We start from the raw sequence: 15,439 nt of genomic DNA on the forward strand, positions 1-15,439 counted from the left end.
GGCAAGTCCCGTGCAACGAGCTCAACTCAGAAGACAAATCTTGTTGTCAGGGGTTCGAACGTGAAACCTCCATTATAGAATTTTCATGCTCAACCAACTGAGCTACCCTTACGGGTCTGAAATAGAAATAATCCGCTACACTAGTTTTTCAATAGCACAAACCAAATAGCCAATAAAAAATAATATCAAAATAATTAATCTCAATATAACTAATTAATTCCAGCATAACTAGTCTTCAAACCAAACATCCCCTAAGAGAGTTACTCTTTTATAAGAGATACAACAAAAGGAGGAAACTTTACAAAAAAATTACTTACTGCTGCAAAAATAGCTCAACTGGCAAGTTTAAAAGCATCAATGAACAAACCATACGTAAAACCCATCTTGAAGTTGTTCAAAAGAGCAATAGGAAAAGTCACCTTAGGCCTACTATAGTAAAATCTTGTCACATATTCAGTAATTAAGACACACACTACAGCAGCAATGACATCATTAACTCCTAAAGCTCCAAATGATAGAGAAATTGTCTGTGCCACATAAAATCCACCAAGTAATGATATACCTCCAAACAGTGCCCTTCTTGAAGGGGTTTTGAAATAATTTCTTGATATTTCTGGCACTATACGAATAATGTCAATCAGTCGCTTAGGTCCTAGTCCATTATCTTGTACAGCTTGAATTTTGAATAATCTTGATGATGGTCTTGGTAAAGCCCTAATTTTGGGAGTGATGGCGTATTGGATAAGGTTTGTAGATGTTAAAGCTAGAGAATGGGTCATTTGGTATTTATGTGATTAAAGGGAAGAGAATATATAGGATGGATGATTTAGCAACTATTTGGTTGAATGAATAATGAAAAGATGGAGAGGCATAAGAACATGAATAAAACCCAATCCTCAATGTCCCTATCTTTGTTTTCCTTAAATACCCCTGACTGAACACTTGCAAGTAGCTAGTAGCTAGTAGCTAGTAGCAAGTAGCAAGGAGCAACACGTTTAACTAGAGCACTTTTATGTCCTTCTGGAAATAAAATTATTACTCTGTTAGTTGATATCACATGAAGAGAAAAGACATCATTATCCCCTAACTATACTCGAAGTTGTTACGACACACATTATTTTTTTATGGGTTCTATTATTCCTAAACTTTTTAAAATGGAATCATTATCAACCTAAGCGCTAACGTGGCAACGAGAGTGCATTGCACTCTCTTTGGGAGAGTGACAAGCATAAAATCTTACCTGTGTCATTTTTTAATTGGTACTTCACATCAAAGCTTAAAGTTTTTTTCTAAACTGATTTTTTTTTTTAAATGTGGAAAACTTAATTTTTTTTATTAAAAATCTGCATTTTCTTGAAATACGGAAAACTGAATTGTTTTTAAAAAATATGAAAATTCATTTTTTAGAAAATAATTCTGGAAGAGTTTTCTTATTAAAAATCTAGACTTTTTTAAATCTGCAAAACTAATTTTTTTTAAGAAAAATGTGAAAAACTGATTATTTTTTCTATATATGAAAAAAAATCTAGTTTTCCAGATCTAGTTTAAAAAAGAGGTTTTCCACATTTTAAAAAGAATAATTAATTTATCCAAATTCTTATAAAAATTCAGTTTTTTCACATATTGACAAGAAAAAACACTTTTTCCAGATTTTTTAAATAAATAATCCAGATTTTATCTGAAAAAATAAAAGTGTCCTAAAAAATGAAATCATGAAAATCTAGATTTTTTAAGAAATTTTTTAAAAAATAATCCCATTTTTCATATTTTAAGAAAATCCATTTCTTCCATATTTTATAAAAAAAAAATCCTTGTTTTCAAATTAGTTTTAAAAAAAAAACGAGTTTTCAAAAAATCAAATTTTCAGATTTTTTTTTTAAATATCCATTTTTTATTATTTTAAAAGAAAATTCACTTTTCAAATTTTAAAAAAAATTGCTTTATTAGCAAAAAGAATTAAAAAATAAGGTATATTGTAGCAATTTCGTGTATAGTTCAAGGGGTAATGATGCCTTTTCCCATCACAGAAACAATGGAATCTTTTTTTTTTTTTTTTTGGTTTTCTATCCGATGTCCCGTACCCGCATTGGGACCCGACTAATCCGGATTAGTAGCATATTATGTCAAGCTCTTAAAATATGTTTATTTTTCACATTTCTTTGAACTCCATGTTCACACAATGGATTCTTATTCGCATTTAGTTTTAAAAATTATTTATTTTAAAATTATTTTTGTCGGGCATATTTTTTAAAAAAGTATTTTTGAGGAGTTGCAGTTTATGTTTAACTAATTGATTTACAACAATAACATATCCCGTATAATTCCACAAGTGGGTATGAGAGAGTAGGATGTACTAGATCTTACCCCTATTAAAATAGCAATTTGTGCTCCGTTTTTAAAAGTGCTTATGAGGAACACAACTTGGAGTCTTTAGTTGACTTCACGAATGAAAATTTTCACAAGTTGGAGTCTTTAGTTGACTTCAAGAATGAAAGTTTAGACTTTTAGTCATCATATTTAATGAATCGAAAGGTCCCTTTTGACTGTTTTGCAGCATTTAAATGACATAGTCAACATAGCTTGGAGACTTTAGTTGACTTCAAGAATGAAGGTTTTCACCATTTATGTCGTTTTTTTTTTTTTCCTCAAATAATTTATCGCATTGTCGGCAGTTGGGGAAAGTAGTTCCAAGATGTATACCCCAATGGAAATTATCTATAACTAGTATCAAAGTCACCATCAAGATATGTTTTGAAATGGAAGACATTTATGACAGCTATTGCTACGACTCAGTCTCAAACAAGTTTGAATCGGTTATACCAACCTAGGACATTTACGACCAAATATTATGTTAATCATTTGTTATCAGAAACACATCTCTGTGAAGAAACAAAAGGAGAACTTTGAAACATTTATATATGTCCCAAATCCGCACTACTACTTCTCATAGACAAGTTTTATTTTCAAAGCAATGGCACTCATAGAGAAGTCCTTGTTCTATTCTCAACTAACATTCTTTTTGCTTCAATATGTTGTGACTAGTTCAGCCATCAAGATTGAAACCAACATTACAACTGATCAGTTATCTCTTCTTTCCCTGAAATCTCAGATCATTTCTGACCCTTTTTTGCTCTTGACCAAAAGCTGGTCTCAGGACACTTCTGTTTGCAATTGGATTGGAGTCACTTGTGGCTCTAGGCACCATAGAGTGACTTCCTTGAACATCTCCAGCATGGGTCTAACAGGAACCATTCCGCGATATTTTGGGAACCTCACATTTCTTGTTTCTGTTGACTTGACAAGCAACAATTTCTATGGGAATCTGCCTCAAGAAATCGCTCATTTGCATCGACTAAAGTTTGTGAGATTGAGTTATAACAACTTTAGTGGTGAAGTTCCTTCTTGGTTTGGTTTCTTAGCTCAACTTCAAGTTCTTAGTCTTAGGAATAATAGTTTTACCGGTTTAGTCCCTTCTTCACTTTCTAACATTTCCAATCTTGCAACTTTGGATTTGGCCTTCAATGCTTTAGAGGGACAGATCCCAAAAGACATTGGAAATCTTAAAAATTTGAGGGGTTTAAACCTGGGAAGAAACAACCTTACAGGTTCTGTTCCTCCATCCTTCTCAAATGCCACAAAGCTGGAAACTTTGTTTCTTTCTAACAATTTCCTTCATGGAAACATCCCAAATGGGATCGGTGATCTTCACAGCCTGAACTGGTTGACTGTAGAAACTAATCAGCTTACAGGTTCTATACCGTTCTCAATTTTCAATATTTCCACCCTTGAGACTATTGGATTTTCCAAAAATGGTTTATCTGGTAATCTCCCTACTGATTTATGTGATCATCTTCCTATTCTCAAAGGGTTTTATCTTTCTTTTAATAAGTTGCAAGGTCATATGCCACAAAGCTTGTCAAGATGTTACGAACTTCAGCTGTTGTCTCTGTCGAATAATGAATTTGATGGACCGATACATAGTGAACTTGGGATGTTAAGTAACTTGCAGGCCTTATATCTTGGATTTAACCATTTCAAAGGTATGATACAAGGTCTTCCATTTCTATGAGGTCTCTCTTTTTTCCTCTTTTAAGCTACTTATACAAGATGCTGTCACATGATTGCAGGGGAAAAACCACAGGAAATTGGGAATCTTGTTAATCTGCTGATGATAGGCATGGAGAATAACCAGCTTACAGGGTCCCAAGTCGATATTCAATATTTCCTCACTACACTTCTGTCGCTGCAGAAAAACAGTCTAATTGGATCATTACCAAGGGAGATTGGAAATCTTACTATGCTTCATGGTCTATATCTTGGTGAAAACATGCTTACAGGTATGCAGATGATAAAGTTAAACGTTTTCTACAGTAAAATACCTAACTAAAGATTTTTTTGATACTATATAACTTTGTCAGGTGAAATACCAAAAGAGGTAAGCAATCTCATTGAGTTGAGGACTTTGATTTGGGGAGTAACAGATTGAGTGGTTCATTTCCAATGGGGATTTTCAACATCTCAGGACTGAGATTGATTTCTCTTACAGATAGTACTCTATCGGGAACCCTTCCATCGAATATAGGTTCTATGCTTCCCAACGTTGAACTTCTTTAACTAGGTGGACTAACAAACCTTGCTGGGACTATGCCTTACTCCCTCTCAAATTGTTCAAAACTAACTGTTCTAGACCTTTCTCTGAACAAACTCTCTGGCTCGATTCCCAACTCTCTTGGACATTTGACACTCCTAGAGACCCTAAACCTGATGGAAAACAATTTAAGCAGTGACCAGTCTTCTCAAGAACTTAGCTTCTTAACTTGATTGACAAATTGCAGAAATCTAAAAGATCTGAGTCTTTCCATTAACCCTCGAAATGGTATGCTTCCAGCCTCAGTTGGGAACCTTTCAACTTCTCTTGAAAAGCTTTTAGCTTCTGATTGCCAAATTAAAGGTGGAATTCAAAATGAAATTGGGAATTTAAGCAACTTAATCTTCTTGCATCTATACGGGAACAGCTTGACTAGACTAATTCCAGTGACACTTGGCAGCTTAGGCAGGCTTCAGCAATTGTCTTTGGCAAACAACAGACTAAAAGGATCTATTGGGGATGGCCTATGTAAATTGCAGAACTTGGGTAACATAAATTTGGGTGAAAATCAGTTCTCAGGAATTGTTCCTGAATGTTTCAGGAATGTTAATTCCCTTAGGGGGATACAACTCAATTCCAACAGATTAAGTTCCATTATACCATCAAGCTTAGGTAACCTCAAGGATCTTCTGCAGCTCGACTTATCGTCTAACAACATGAGTGGTTCCTTACCTGCAGAAATTGGAAATCCAAAGGCTGCAATTCGTATAGATCTTTCGAAGAATCAATTTTCAAATGTTATTCCTAGAGAAATAGGAGACTTGCAAAATCTAATACACCTTTCTTTGACACAAAACAAGCTGCAAGGATCTATACCTGACTCAATTGGTAGCATACCAAGTTTGGAATTTCTAGACCTCTCGAATAACAATCTATCTGGATCAATTCCAATGTCCTTGGAGAATCTTCGGTATCTCAACTATTTCAATGTTTCCATTAACAGATACCATGGTGAAATTCCCTCTAGTGGTCCTTTCAAGAACCTTTCTAGCTAGTCATTCATGTTTAATGACACATTGTGTGGTGCTCCAAGATTTCATGTCCCTCCATGCCCCATTTCGTTAAACCGTAGATCAAAGAGGAAGAAGTTACTTCTGATAGTCTTTCCTCTACTGGGAACTGCTGTGATAATTGTTTTTATAACATTGGCATTTGTATGGATGAGGTGCAGAAGAGAAGGAAATGTTCCAGTCCAAGCTGATTTGTTGGCTACAAGGGGAAGAATTTCATACTATGAAATAGTACAAGCCACTAACGCTTTTAGTGAGAGTAATTTCATTGGTTCCAGGAGTTTTGGTTCTGTTTACCAAGGAATTCTCAGAGATGGGACTACCATTGCAGTTAAAGTAATCTACAATTAGAAGGCGCATTCAAGAGTTTCGAAACAGAATGTGAAGTTCTTCGCAACCTTCGCCATAGGAATCTCACCAAAGTCATTAGTAGTTGCTCCAACCTTGATTTCAAGGCTTTAGTGCTCGAGTACATGCCTAATGGGAGCCTTGAAAAGTGGTTGTATTCGCACAACTACTTCTTAGACATCATGCAAAGACTAAGCATAATGATAGATGTGGCATGTGCATTGGAATATCTTCACCATGGTTGTTCAGCACCTGTTATTCATTGTGATCTGAAGCCTAGCAATGTCTTGCTAGATGAAAACATGGTTGCTCGTGTAAGTGACTTTGGCATTTCCAAACTACTCGGTGAAGATGAGAGTGATTTACACACTAAAACCTTCGCAACATTCAGCTACATTGCACCTGGTAAATATCTTATAGCTTCTTGTTTCAGTATCCTAAATTTGTTTTTCCTTTCTCGCGATTAAATGATAAACCATATGTGATTTTATTGTAGAGTATGGGAGGGAGGGATTGGTGTCGCTAAAATGTGATGTTTATAGTTATGGGATCATGTTGATGGAAACGTTTACAAGGAACAGGCCTAACGATGAAATATTTGATGGAGATTTTAGTTTAAAGAAATGGGTAAATGATTCACTGCCAGAGGCAATAAGCAAAGTTGTGGATATGAATTTGCTAAAGCCAGAAGATAAGAAACACATGGACAAGACAGATGGTGTAGCATCCATCTTGAAAGTGGCACTAGATTGCTCCGCTAAGGATCAACATGAAAGATGTTGTAGGAATGCTACAAAAGATCAAGATTCGACTTCTTACATGTTCTGCAAGTACATAAAACATTTGATTCATGTCACTTAAGGATATGGCAAGTGTTTGCTGAACTTTTTTAGCTTCATACAAAAACTGTTACCTTATATTTTTGTTGTACATGGTCATCTATATCCTACCTCCATATTATTTGTTTTTTTAAGCTTTTTGCACTTCCTTCAAGAAAGACATTAATTAGTGTTAATCATAAGATATTTCTCTCAATTACTTTTATCTCTCCTTAAACGTCTCACTTAATTAACTCTAGGAACAAAGGATAAATTTTTCTTAAAAGAGGTATTAAATGACTTCTTATTTTTATGAAACAGCAAATATTTTGAAATAAATTCAGTTTACTAAAATAACTAATATTTGAGACCGAGGGGGTCATACTTTTCAGGACGATCATAATCATAATCATCATATCATAATTCATAATCTATCTGCATTTATATTATATTAAAAGCACAAAGGGCCTTAGAAATGTTGATTGAACTTTTTGCCCTTCATTAAAAGACTCTACAATAGACAAAATTGTCATTTATTATTTTCCTCAAATTAGTATTGAATTATATTTCTAATATTTCACAAATTTTATTTTTTGGAAAAGTATAAACATTATCGTTATTTTTGAAGTCCTTTTTAAATTTGGCAAATATTTTTTTGAATACTAAAGGAAACCTACAGTTATTTCTGGTAAAATCCTTTTTTGCTTTGATAAAATAAAATGCACGCAGCTCCCTTGTAATTCCACAATTCTATTTGGGGTAGGTCACCGTCGGTAAACATGAAACCGAAATTGAATGGGTTCTGACTGATAGAAATATATATATATATATATATAAGCCTCTGAGGAGGACCAACACAGCATCAAATACTTGTACCAAAAGCTTTACAAATTATACACGCAATGAATGCGTATACCATAAGCTATATAACTTGTACACTTTACCCAACTATTTTTTTATCCCACGTGGACATATGTCATAGTACTTAATATTTATTCTCTTCTCATTTATAGATGTATGCACTTCAATTTTAATTCTTCGACACATTTATTTTCTCCGTGCACTTTTACTTGTTCACTTTTGACTTTTCACGTTCTTTAAGAATTAATAAATCTCACATGGATATATGTCATAGTACTGAATATTTATTTTCTTCTCATGTATACACGTATGCACTTCAATTTTAATTCTCCGACACATATGTATTTCCTCCGTGTACTTTTACTTGTTCACTTTTGACTTTTCACGTTCTTGTTGAATAATTATTCTCTTCTCATATATACATGTATGCACTTCAATTTTAATTCTCCGACACATATTTATTTCCTCTGTGCATTTATACTTGTTCACTTTTGACTTTTCACATTCTTTAAGAATTAATAAATAAAGTACTCCCTTCGTCTCATATTACTTGGCCACATTACTATACTTGACTTTTCACATTCTTTAAGAATTAATAAATAAAGTACTCCCTTCGTCCCATATTACTTGGCCACATTACTATACTTGACTTTTCACATTCTTTAAGAATTAATAAATGAAGTACTCCCTTCGTCCCATATTACCTGGCCACATTACTATACTTGACTTTTCACATTCTTTAAGAATTAATAAATGAATCACTCGTCCCATATTACTTGGCCACATTACTTAAAATATATGTCTATTTTTCTATTCTATATTTTTCTTCTTCTTATATATAAACGCCTAAGGTGGACGAACACAACAACAATAAGTTGTACAAAAAGTAACAGAAATTGTACTCTAAGCAGGGACTAACATGTTTACATTTCAGAAGTTGAACATTAATTCTACTTCTTGTGTGTTTACTTTTTAAGTCCCCACAAGTCCACAGTGTCTTAATTGTCTTTTCATTTCCTTCATTTGGCATATACTCTCTTTGTCTCAATTTAAGTGTCCACGTTTGACTAGACATGGAGTTTAAGAAATAAAGATAGACTTTCAAATCTTGTGGTTCTAAATTAAAAATGTGTATAATATAATAAAATATTCTTTGAATCTTGTAATTATAAACTTGACATGTAAGATATTTGAATTGTCAACTTACTCAATATAAAAAGAGGAGGATATAACCAAAATAAGACAATTTTTTTTTAACAACAAACGCCCAAGTGGACGAACACAGCAATAATAAATTGTACAAAAAGCAACTGAAATTGTACTCTAAGTCAGGACTAACATGTGTACATTTCAGAAGTTTAACATTAGTACTACCTCTTGTGTTAAATTTAAAGTCTCCACGTGTCCGCAGTGTCTCAATTGTCCTTTCATTTCCTTCATTTGGCATATCATTTCCTTCATTTGGGTTATACTCTCTCTGTCTCAATTTAAGTGTCTACGTTTGACTAGACACGGAGTTTAAGAAATAAAGATTGACTATCTTGTGGTTCTAAATTAAAATGTGTATAATATAATAAAAATATCTTGTGATTATAAACTTGATATGTAGGATATGTTAATTGTCAACTTACTAAATATAAAAAGAGACGGACATAAACAAAATAAGATAACTTTTAACAACAATTGAGAAATTAAGGGAAAAAATAAGACTAAAAGAAAAAAAAAATTGAGACTCACTAAGGAGAATTGCGGTATCCTTTACAAAATATACAAACCATAAAGACTAACTAAATTGAATAATCAAATTAATCATGTTGGGCCCCGTGCATTGTACGGACATAATTTTTTTTGGGGGGGGGAGGGGGGAGGGAGGGGGAGTGGTGCCGGGGGTGTGCTTGCACGTGGACAATGTAGCAATAGTAGATTAGGAAGTAGCAGTTCTAGCTTCTTCCTCCCTCATGTAAATACACTGCAAAGAGATGCTCCTATTGTTTGTAATGTTTAATTTAAGTACGTTTTATCACCAAAAAAAAAAAACATTCAATTTACTGAGCTTTTAACTCTTTATTATATCTCATGTCGTTTTTTGTTTCATTATTGGCATGGTTTTATATGTGACTAGTGAAATTGTCCGCGCTTTGCGCGGTCATATAAAAGACACAAATAATTTACAAAATATTACATGTTATATGTTGTCTACGAAAGATTACGGATGGCCAGACTTTTATAAATGGAGCATGTTTATAAAGTTGATATGTATTCCTAATTAAATATCTTTTTATTTCTTAAAATGCTGAAATTTGAAGTACATTTGTGTCCTTAAATATATATATATATATATATATATATATATATATATATATATATAATATTCTCTTTATCTAATATATATTTAATAAATGTGTATCTAAGTCAGCGTTTTTAAATATTTTTCGAGAGTTTCTCACATAAAAAAAGAATATAAAATAAAAAATACAAAAGATTAGAAAAGTTACACTTACTCGGTTTTTTCTATAAATACTCAGACTTACAAGTGACTCCACGGAGAAAAAAAACCGTTAGGAATTCACATGTGATCATCTTCTTTAGAAGAAGAACACAATATTTATTCTTGCAACTTACAACGATTTTAAAACAAATTAAACACACAGAAAGAGACTAAAAACTATAATGTATGTGCATATACTGCCCGTGATTTCCACAACTCTCATCTCCATCCAAATACAATAACAATGTACTCCCTTAACTGTAAATTCAATCAACAAAAGAACATGCAACTCGATTTATTGCACACCGCTGCGCCACAGCTAAAACAATATAATCAATGGCTATGTTATGCATTTCTACTCCTTTTTTATCATCAGACGAAAATTCATATAAAACCTGAACTTAAGAGACATCATAGAGGTACATAGGGAAAGAAAATAGAGGGAAAAAAAATAAGACAATATACTCATCATTACGAAGACCTTAATCATTAAAAGATAGAAGGGAAAAATATGGAATTAATACATAATTTAGGAAGCTCTTGTTGATATCCACTCCCACAAGCCTATCACCATTCAAGGGTGTTCTTCTTCAAGTAAGAAAAACATGAATATAATACTGCAGTGAAAATTGAGGATAACTTTGGGTAGAGTCTCATGAAACAAAAAATATGAATTTATATTGGAGTAGATGGAGAAATACCATAAGGTATCTTAAACTTTTAAATTAAATTTTGGGGGTTAGGAATATGAAAACTTGGAAAGCATGAATTATAAATACTACGGAAAAAAAGGCCAAAATTACCCCTGAACTTGGGGAAATAGTTCATCCATACCCTTCGTTATACTTTAGGGCTAATTATACCCTTACCGTTATACTATGGGGTCAATTATACCCTTATGTCTAACAGCTGCCATGTGGCATCATCCCAGCCCTTCAAAATTATTTTCCACTCAAATAATTTTTTACCCACTAAAATAATCTAACCGGACCCAAAAACAAATTTCCAGTCAAGGGGTAATGGGTTGGGTCCGTATCACTTTGGCTGGAAAAAATAATCGGGTCGGGTTGGGTTATTTTAGTAGGTAAAAAATTATTTGAGGAGATAATAATTTTGAAGGTCTGGGATGATGCCACGTGGCAGCTGTTAAACATAAGGGTATAATTGACCCTATAGTATAACGGTAAGGGTATAATTGACCCTAAAGTATAACGAAGGGTATGGATGAACAATTTCTCAAAGTTCAGGGGTAATTTTGGCCCTTTTCCGTAAATACTATTAAGAGCAGAAATTAATAGGTCAATTATGGTCTTATGGAGGTAAAAATTTAAAACAAATAAAGGGTGTAACACAGACAAATAAAGGAAGGAGGAAGATAATGCAAATCGTATTTACTACTATAGTATACTACGTGGGCTCAGTTTAAGAAAACGGATACAGTAGCGCTTTATTAGGCAAATCAAATCGATCAGACTTTGTTCCTTTATTAATGCATTGTATTAAATAGAATGAAGAAGAAAAATATCAAAAAATGCAAAAAAATGAGAAAAAAGATAAATGTCAATGGAGGTCATAGAGAGGTGTCACATCACCTTGTCTATGCCTAGCTTTATATTATATATAGATTTGTTGTATTGATAGCATTCAATTGTGTTAATTATACTGAGTTTTTGCCATTTTATTATATTTCATGTCGTTTTTTTGTTCCATTATTGACGTGTTTAATATATTTATCTAAAATTATTTATTTTTTAATAACGTGATTTTGATTTATGTTGCAGTGCATTCATCGGCATAATTCATCAACTTTGTCTTTTTGAAGTGCATTCATCGGCATAATTCATCAACTCTGTCTTTTTGATTTTTTTTTTTTTTTGGAAAAGGTCGTATTTAAGTTGGTCGTGACAATTGTATTTTTTTCTCCTCTGTATTATGTCTCATGTCATTTATATTTTTTTTGTTCCATTATTGACATGGTTTTACATGTGATTTGCAGTACTAATAGTATTAAAACTGTGTTAATGATACTGAGCTTTTACCTCTTTATTATTTCTCATGTCGTTTTTTATGGTCCATTATTGACATGGTTAATATATTTATCTAAAATCATTTATTTTCTAATAACGTGATTTTGGTTTATGTTGCAGTGTATTCATCAGCATAATTCATCAAATCTGTCTTTTTGAATTTTTTGGTAAAGATCGTATTTAAATTTGTTGCAGCAATTGTACCTTTTTCTCTATAACAATTGATGATTTATTGGACGCTGCGAACAAATTCCTGACGTTGTGATTGGTGAATGAAATACTATTTCATGCTTGAATTTAGAAAATTAAAAACTGTTGCATGTAGTCATAACTTTTACTTTTGCATATGCATTATATTAAACAAATTAGTCATGTTGTGGAGTGATAACTTAGAAGAAGCTTTGTGCCTCTAATTATTTTTAATGCAATTAGTGTGTCAATGTAATAATATTTCTTTTTTCATTTAAAATAACATTGTCACGTCTATTTTAACGTCCATTACTATTTTAGTTAATTCTTTCTTCTTGCGTATAATAGTTTATTGATTGACGCAATACACACTGCAACACACATAGGATATATATATATATATATAAGCACGATGCCACCTTTTTTACTCTTTAAAAAGATAGTTCACACTAGAGAAACTTGTCGTTTAATTATTTTCTTAATATTTAAAACTGTAAAATAAATTAAAGTTTTACTTATTAAATTTTTTCTTATTTGAACTATATAATAAGTCCTAATATTTAGGATTTTGAATTCAAGTATTAAGATTTAGTTGCTATGAATGTAACAGCCCAGTATTTTTCCAAGTGTCTTGAATTACTTCCTTATTCATAGTTTATTTAATTTTAGCGGTCTTGTACCAAAGCAGATAATTATGAAATATATTCATATAATATATATGTATATATATTTAGTTGTATATATAATTTATAGGATATATGTTATGAAAAGGCAGTTAAGTGAATAAGTGGGTTAGGCCATTACTTTGGTTGCTGGCCACGTTAATAATAGTGAAGACAAGAAAAGTTTAGGTGTGAGTTAATAGTTCCCCAATGGTTAGAGGGACCCACGGTTATGATTAGTGGCAGATTGATTGATGGTGAGATTATAAATAAGACAAAATATGTTTAAGTGGGAAAAGAAGTGGGGCAGGTCCACTCTCATTTTTGCGGCCATTGTTTATATATGTATACGTGTGAGTGCAAATTGGTGAATTTAATTAAAGATAAAATATGTTTAAGTGGGAAAAGAAGTGGGGCAGGTCCACTCTCATTTTCGCTGCCATTGTTTATATATGTATACGTGTGAGTGCAAATTGGTGAATTTAATTAATGATAAAATATGTTTAAGTGGGAAAAAAAGTGAGGCAAGCCCACTCCCTTTTTCTTCTACCAAGGCATTATAACGTTGGGGCTCTTTCTTGGTTTCGGACGAGAGAAAGTGCCAAAGTGGCGTGGAGAGTTGGAAAGAGTGGAAATTTCATTTGTTGTATCCAGGTATTGTACTTAATTCCATTCCTTAGTTATGTTTGATGAACTGTAATAGGATGACTAGTATAAGTAATTCATACTGAATAATGCCAATAACCTATATTTATTAAGAGGCAATACCTTTCTGGATTACAATTTTTCTTTGCAGGGAATTCATTTGGCTTAGGGGAAATAGCATTAAATATTATTTTAATATAAGAAGCAATTATTATGCAAACCTTGGAGGGACCAAATAGCAGTAGATTGAAAGTGGGCTTTCAAAGTGTTGAATTTGTGCAATTCTCGTGCACTGTGAATTGGCTTAGGGGGAAATAACATTAAATATTAGTTTAATATAGGAAGCAATTATTATGCAAACCTTGGAGGGACCAAATAGTATTAGATTGTGATGAATTTGTGAAATTCTCGTGCACTGTGTGAGTGCCAAATTTTTATTTCAATTATTTCCTTCTTTATGTATTACGGTTATGACTATTTGGAGACTATATCATATTTTGAAATTTGTTTATTAGAAGTATTATTAAGATACAGTTTGATCATTCTATGGAAATTATGAAATTTAGTATAAAATATTGACATTGAACCTGTAGTTTACAAATTAGGAACATGAGATTTGACTCATTAACTTGAACCCGTTATTTATGATATTGAATAGATTGAGGCTATCGGAAATCGTTCGAAGAGAATTTGGCATTTCAAGAGAGACCGCGTTCCGGTTATAAGGCAAGTGAGGCTTAAACTCTTAGTTTACTTGCTTTTCATAAAAAGCATATGGTTGTGTTGTATGTATGCATTTAAACCGTTTAGTTCGTGTGAGTGGGCAAGCATGATCTAAACTAATTTCCAAGTTTCTAAAGTAATGACCGTATGAGTCCTTTAGCGTAAATTCGCTTAAATAGATACTATTTAAATAAATGTAAAGTTTGGAAATGGTATTGATTGGATGTATGTTCCACTTATCGTATTTTTAGAGGGGCATACTTCCATAGGTCCCACTGATGTTCAGTGAGAGATTGATGCTAGAATCTTAAGTGACCCGGGTAAGATGGGGGTAAATAATACCCTCTCCGGAAGACGGGGTAAGACATAGACAAATACGTACTATGTCCCGTAAGCGTAGATTTAGATTCAATTTATTTCGTCTATTGCTTGTCCGGGTAAGATGAGGGTAAATAATGCCCCTCCGGAAAACGGGGTAAGACATAGATAAATACGTACTATGTCCCGTGAGCATAGATTCAGATTTAGAGTACTTCATGTTCTGGCTGGTTGTGCTTCATGATTTTAGCTTTAGCCTCAGTGTTTGTATATATTTAGTATACTTGTACTGTGTAATTGCTTTTATGCATTATCAGGAATTTCAAAGACTTTCCCCTGGGGTAAGCTGAGAGTGTCGATTATCTTGCTGGTCTTTTAGACTCATACTTGTTGATGTTATATGTGTGCAGGTGTGGTTAACGGTGACCAGATAGCCGATACTTGATTCATTCCAGCTTTGTTCAGTCCAGTTCAGTAGAGGTGAGCCACCATTAGATCATGGCGGCCTCTTCTTCTTTAGTTGACTTAGTAGTATTCCGAGCTACGTCTCGTACTTTTATATTCAGACTAGCAGTTCCATGACTTAGACATTTTATGGGGTTTATGGGCAAGACTCAGTATTTGTATTTCGTTTCTGCACTTCTCTTTATATTATGAGACTTTGCGTATTATTCATTTTATTCATTAATTTTCTCATGATTA

General features: G+C 32.9%; 3 protein-coding genes across 3 annotated transcripts; 2 read left to right on the plus strand and 1 right to left on the minus strand.

Moving 5' to 3' along the window:
- Positions 1–180: 180 nt before the first annotated feature.
- On the minus strand, positions 181–946 carry LOC132614064 (uncharacterized protein ycf20-like). The gene has a single exon (XM_060328426.1). It carries the CDS (start codon positions 777–779, stop codon positions 333–335), a length of 447 nt encoding a protein of 148 aa, XP_060184409.1. The 5' UTR covers positions 780–946; the 3' UTR covers positions 181–332.
- Positions 947–2,971: 2,025 nt separating this feature from the next.
- LOC132612827 (LRR receptor-like serine/threonine-protein kinase GSO2) lies at positions 2,972–5,643 on the plus strand. Its single transcript, XM_060326911.1, has 4 exons — positions 2,972–4,040; positions 4,128–4,337; positions 4,619–4,790; positions 4,836–5,643. Exons 1-4 carry the CDS (start codon positions 2,972–2,974, stop codon positions 5,641–5,643), a joined length of 2,259 nt encoding a protein of 752 aa, XP_060182894.1.
- A 6-nt stretch (positions 5,644–5,649) lies between these two features.
- On the plus strand, positions 5,650–6,867 carry LOC132612828 (probable LRR receptor-like serine/threonine-protein kinase At3g47570). Its single transcript, XM_060326912.1, has 3 exons — positions 5,650–5,994; positions 6,114–6,411; positions 6,503–6,867. The coding sequence occupies exons 1-3, from the start codon at positions 5,650–5,652 to the stop codon at positions 6,865–6,867; spliced, it is 1,008 nt and encodes a 335-aa protein (XP_060182895.1).
- The last annotated feature ends 8,572 nt before the right edge of the window (positions 6,868–15,439 follow it).

Source organism: Lycium barbarum, chromosome 10 (genome assembly GCF_019175385.1).
Source record: "Lycium barbarum isolate Lr01 chromosome 10, ASM1917538v2, whole genome shotgun sequence".
In the NCBI taxonomy this organism is placed as follows: domain Eukaryota; kingdom Viridiplantae; phylum Streptophyta; class Magnoliopsida; order Solanales; family Solanaceae; genus Lycium; species Lycium barbarum.

Excerpts from the sequence above, each read along its gene's own strand:
- LOC132614064 (XM_060328426.1), bottom strand. The coding sequence starts at position 779 with ATGACCCATTCTCTAGCTTTAACATCTACAAACCTTATCCAATACGCC.
- LOC132612827 (XM_060326911.1), top strand. The coding sequence starts at position 2,972 with ATGGCACTCATAGAGAAGTCCTTGTTCTATTCTCAACTAACATTCTTT. Across the intron at positions 4,041-4,127 it reads TGGATTTAACCATTTCAAAG|GGGAAAAACCACAGGAAATT; the intron begins GTATGATACAAG and ends ACATGATTGCAG. Across the intron at positions 4,791-4,835 it reads AACAATTTAAGCAGTGACCA|AAATCTAAAAGATCTGAGTC; the intron begins GTCTTCTCAAGA and ends GACAAATTGCAG.
- LOC132612828 (XM_060326912.1), top strand. The coding sequence starts at position 5,650 with ATGTTTAATGACACATTGTGTGGTGCTCCAAGATTTCATGTCCCTCCA. Across the intron at positions 5,995-6,113 it reads GGACTACCATTGCAGTTAAA|GCTTTAGTGCTCGAGTACAT; the intron begins GTAATCTACAAT and ends CTTGATTTCAAG. Across the intron at positions 6,412-6,502 it reads ATTCAGCTACATTGCACCTG|AGTATGGGAGGGAGGGATTG; the intron begins GTAAATATCTTA and ends ATTTTATTGTAG.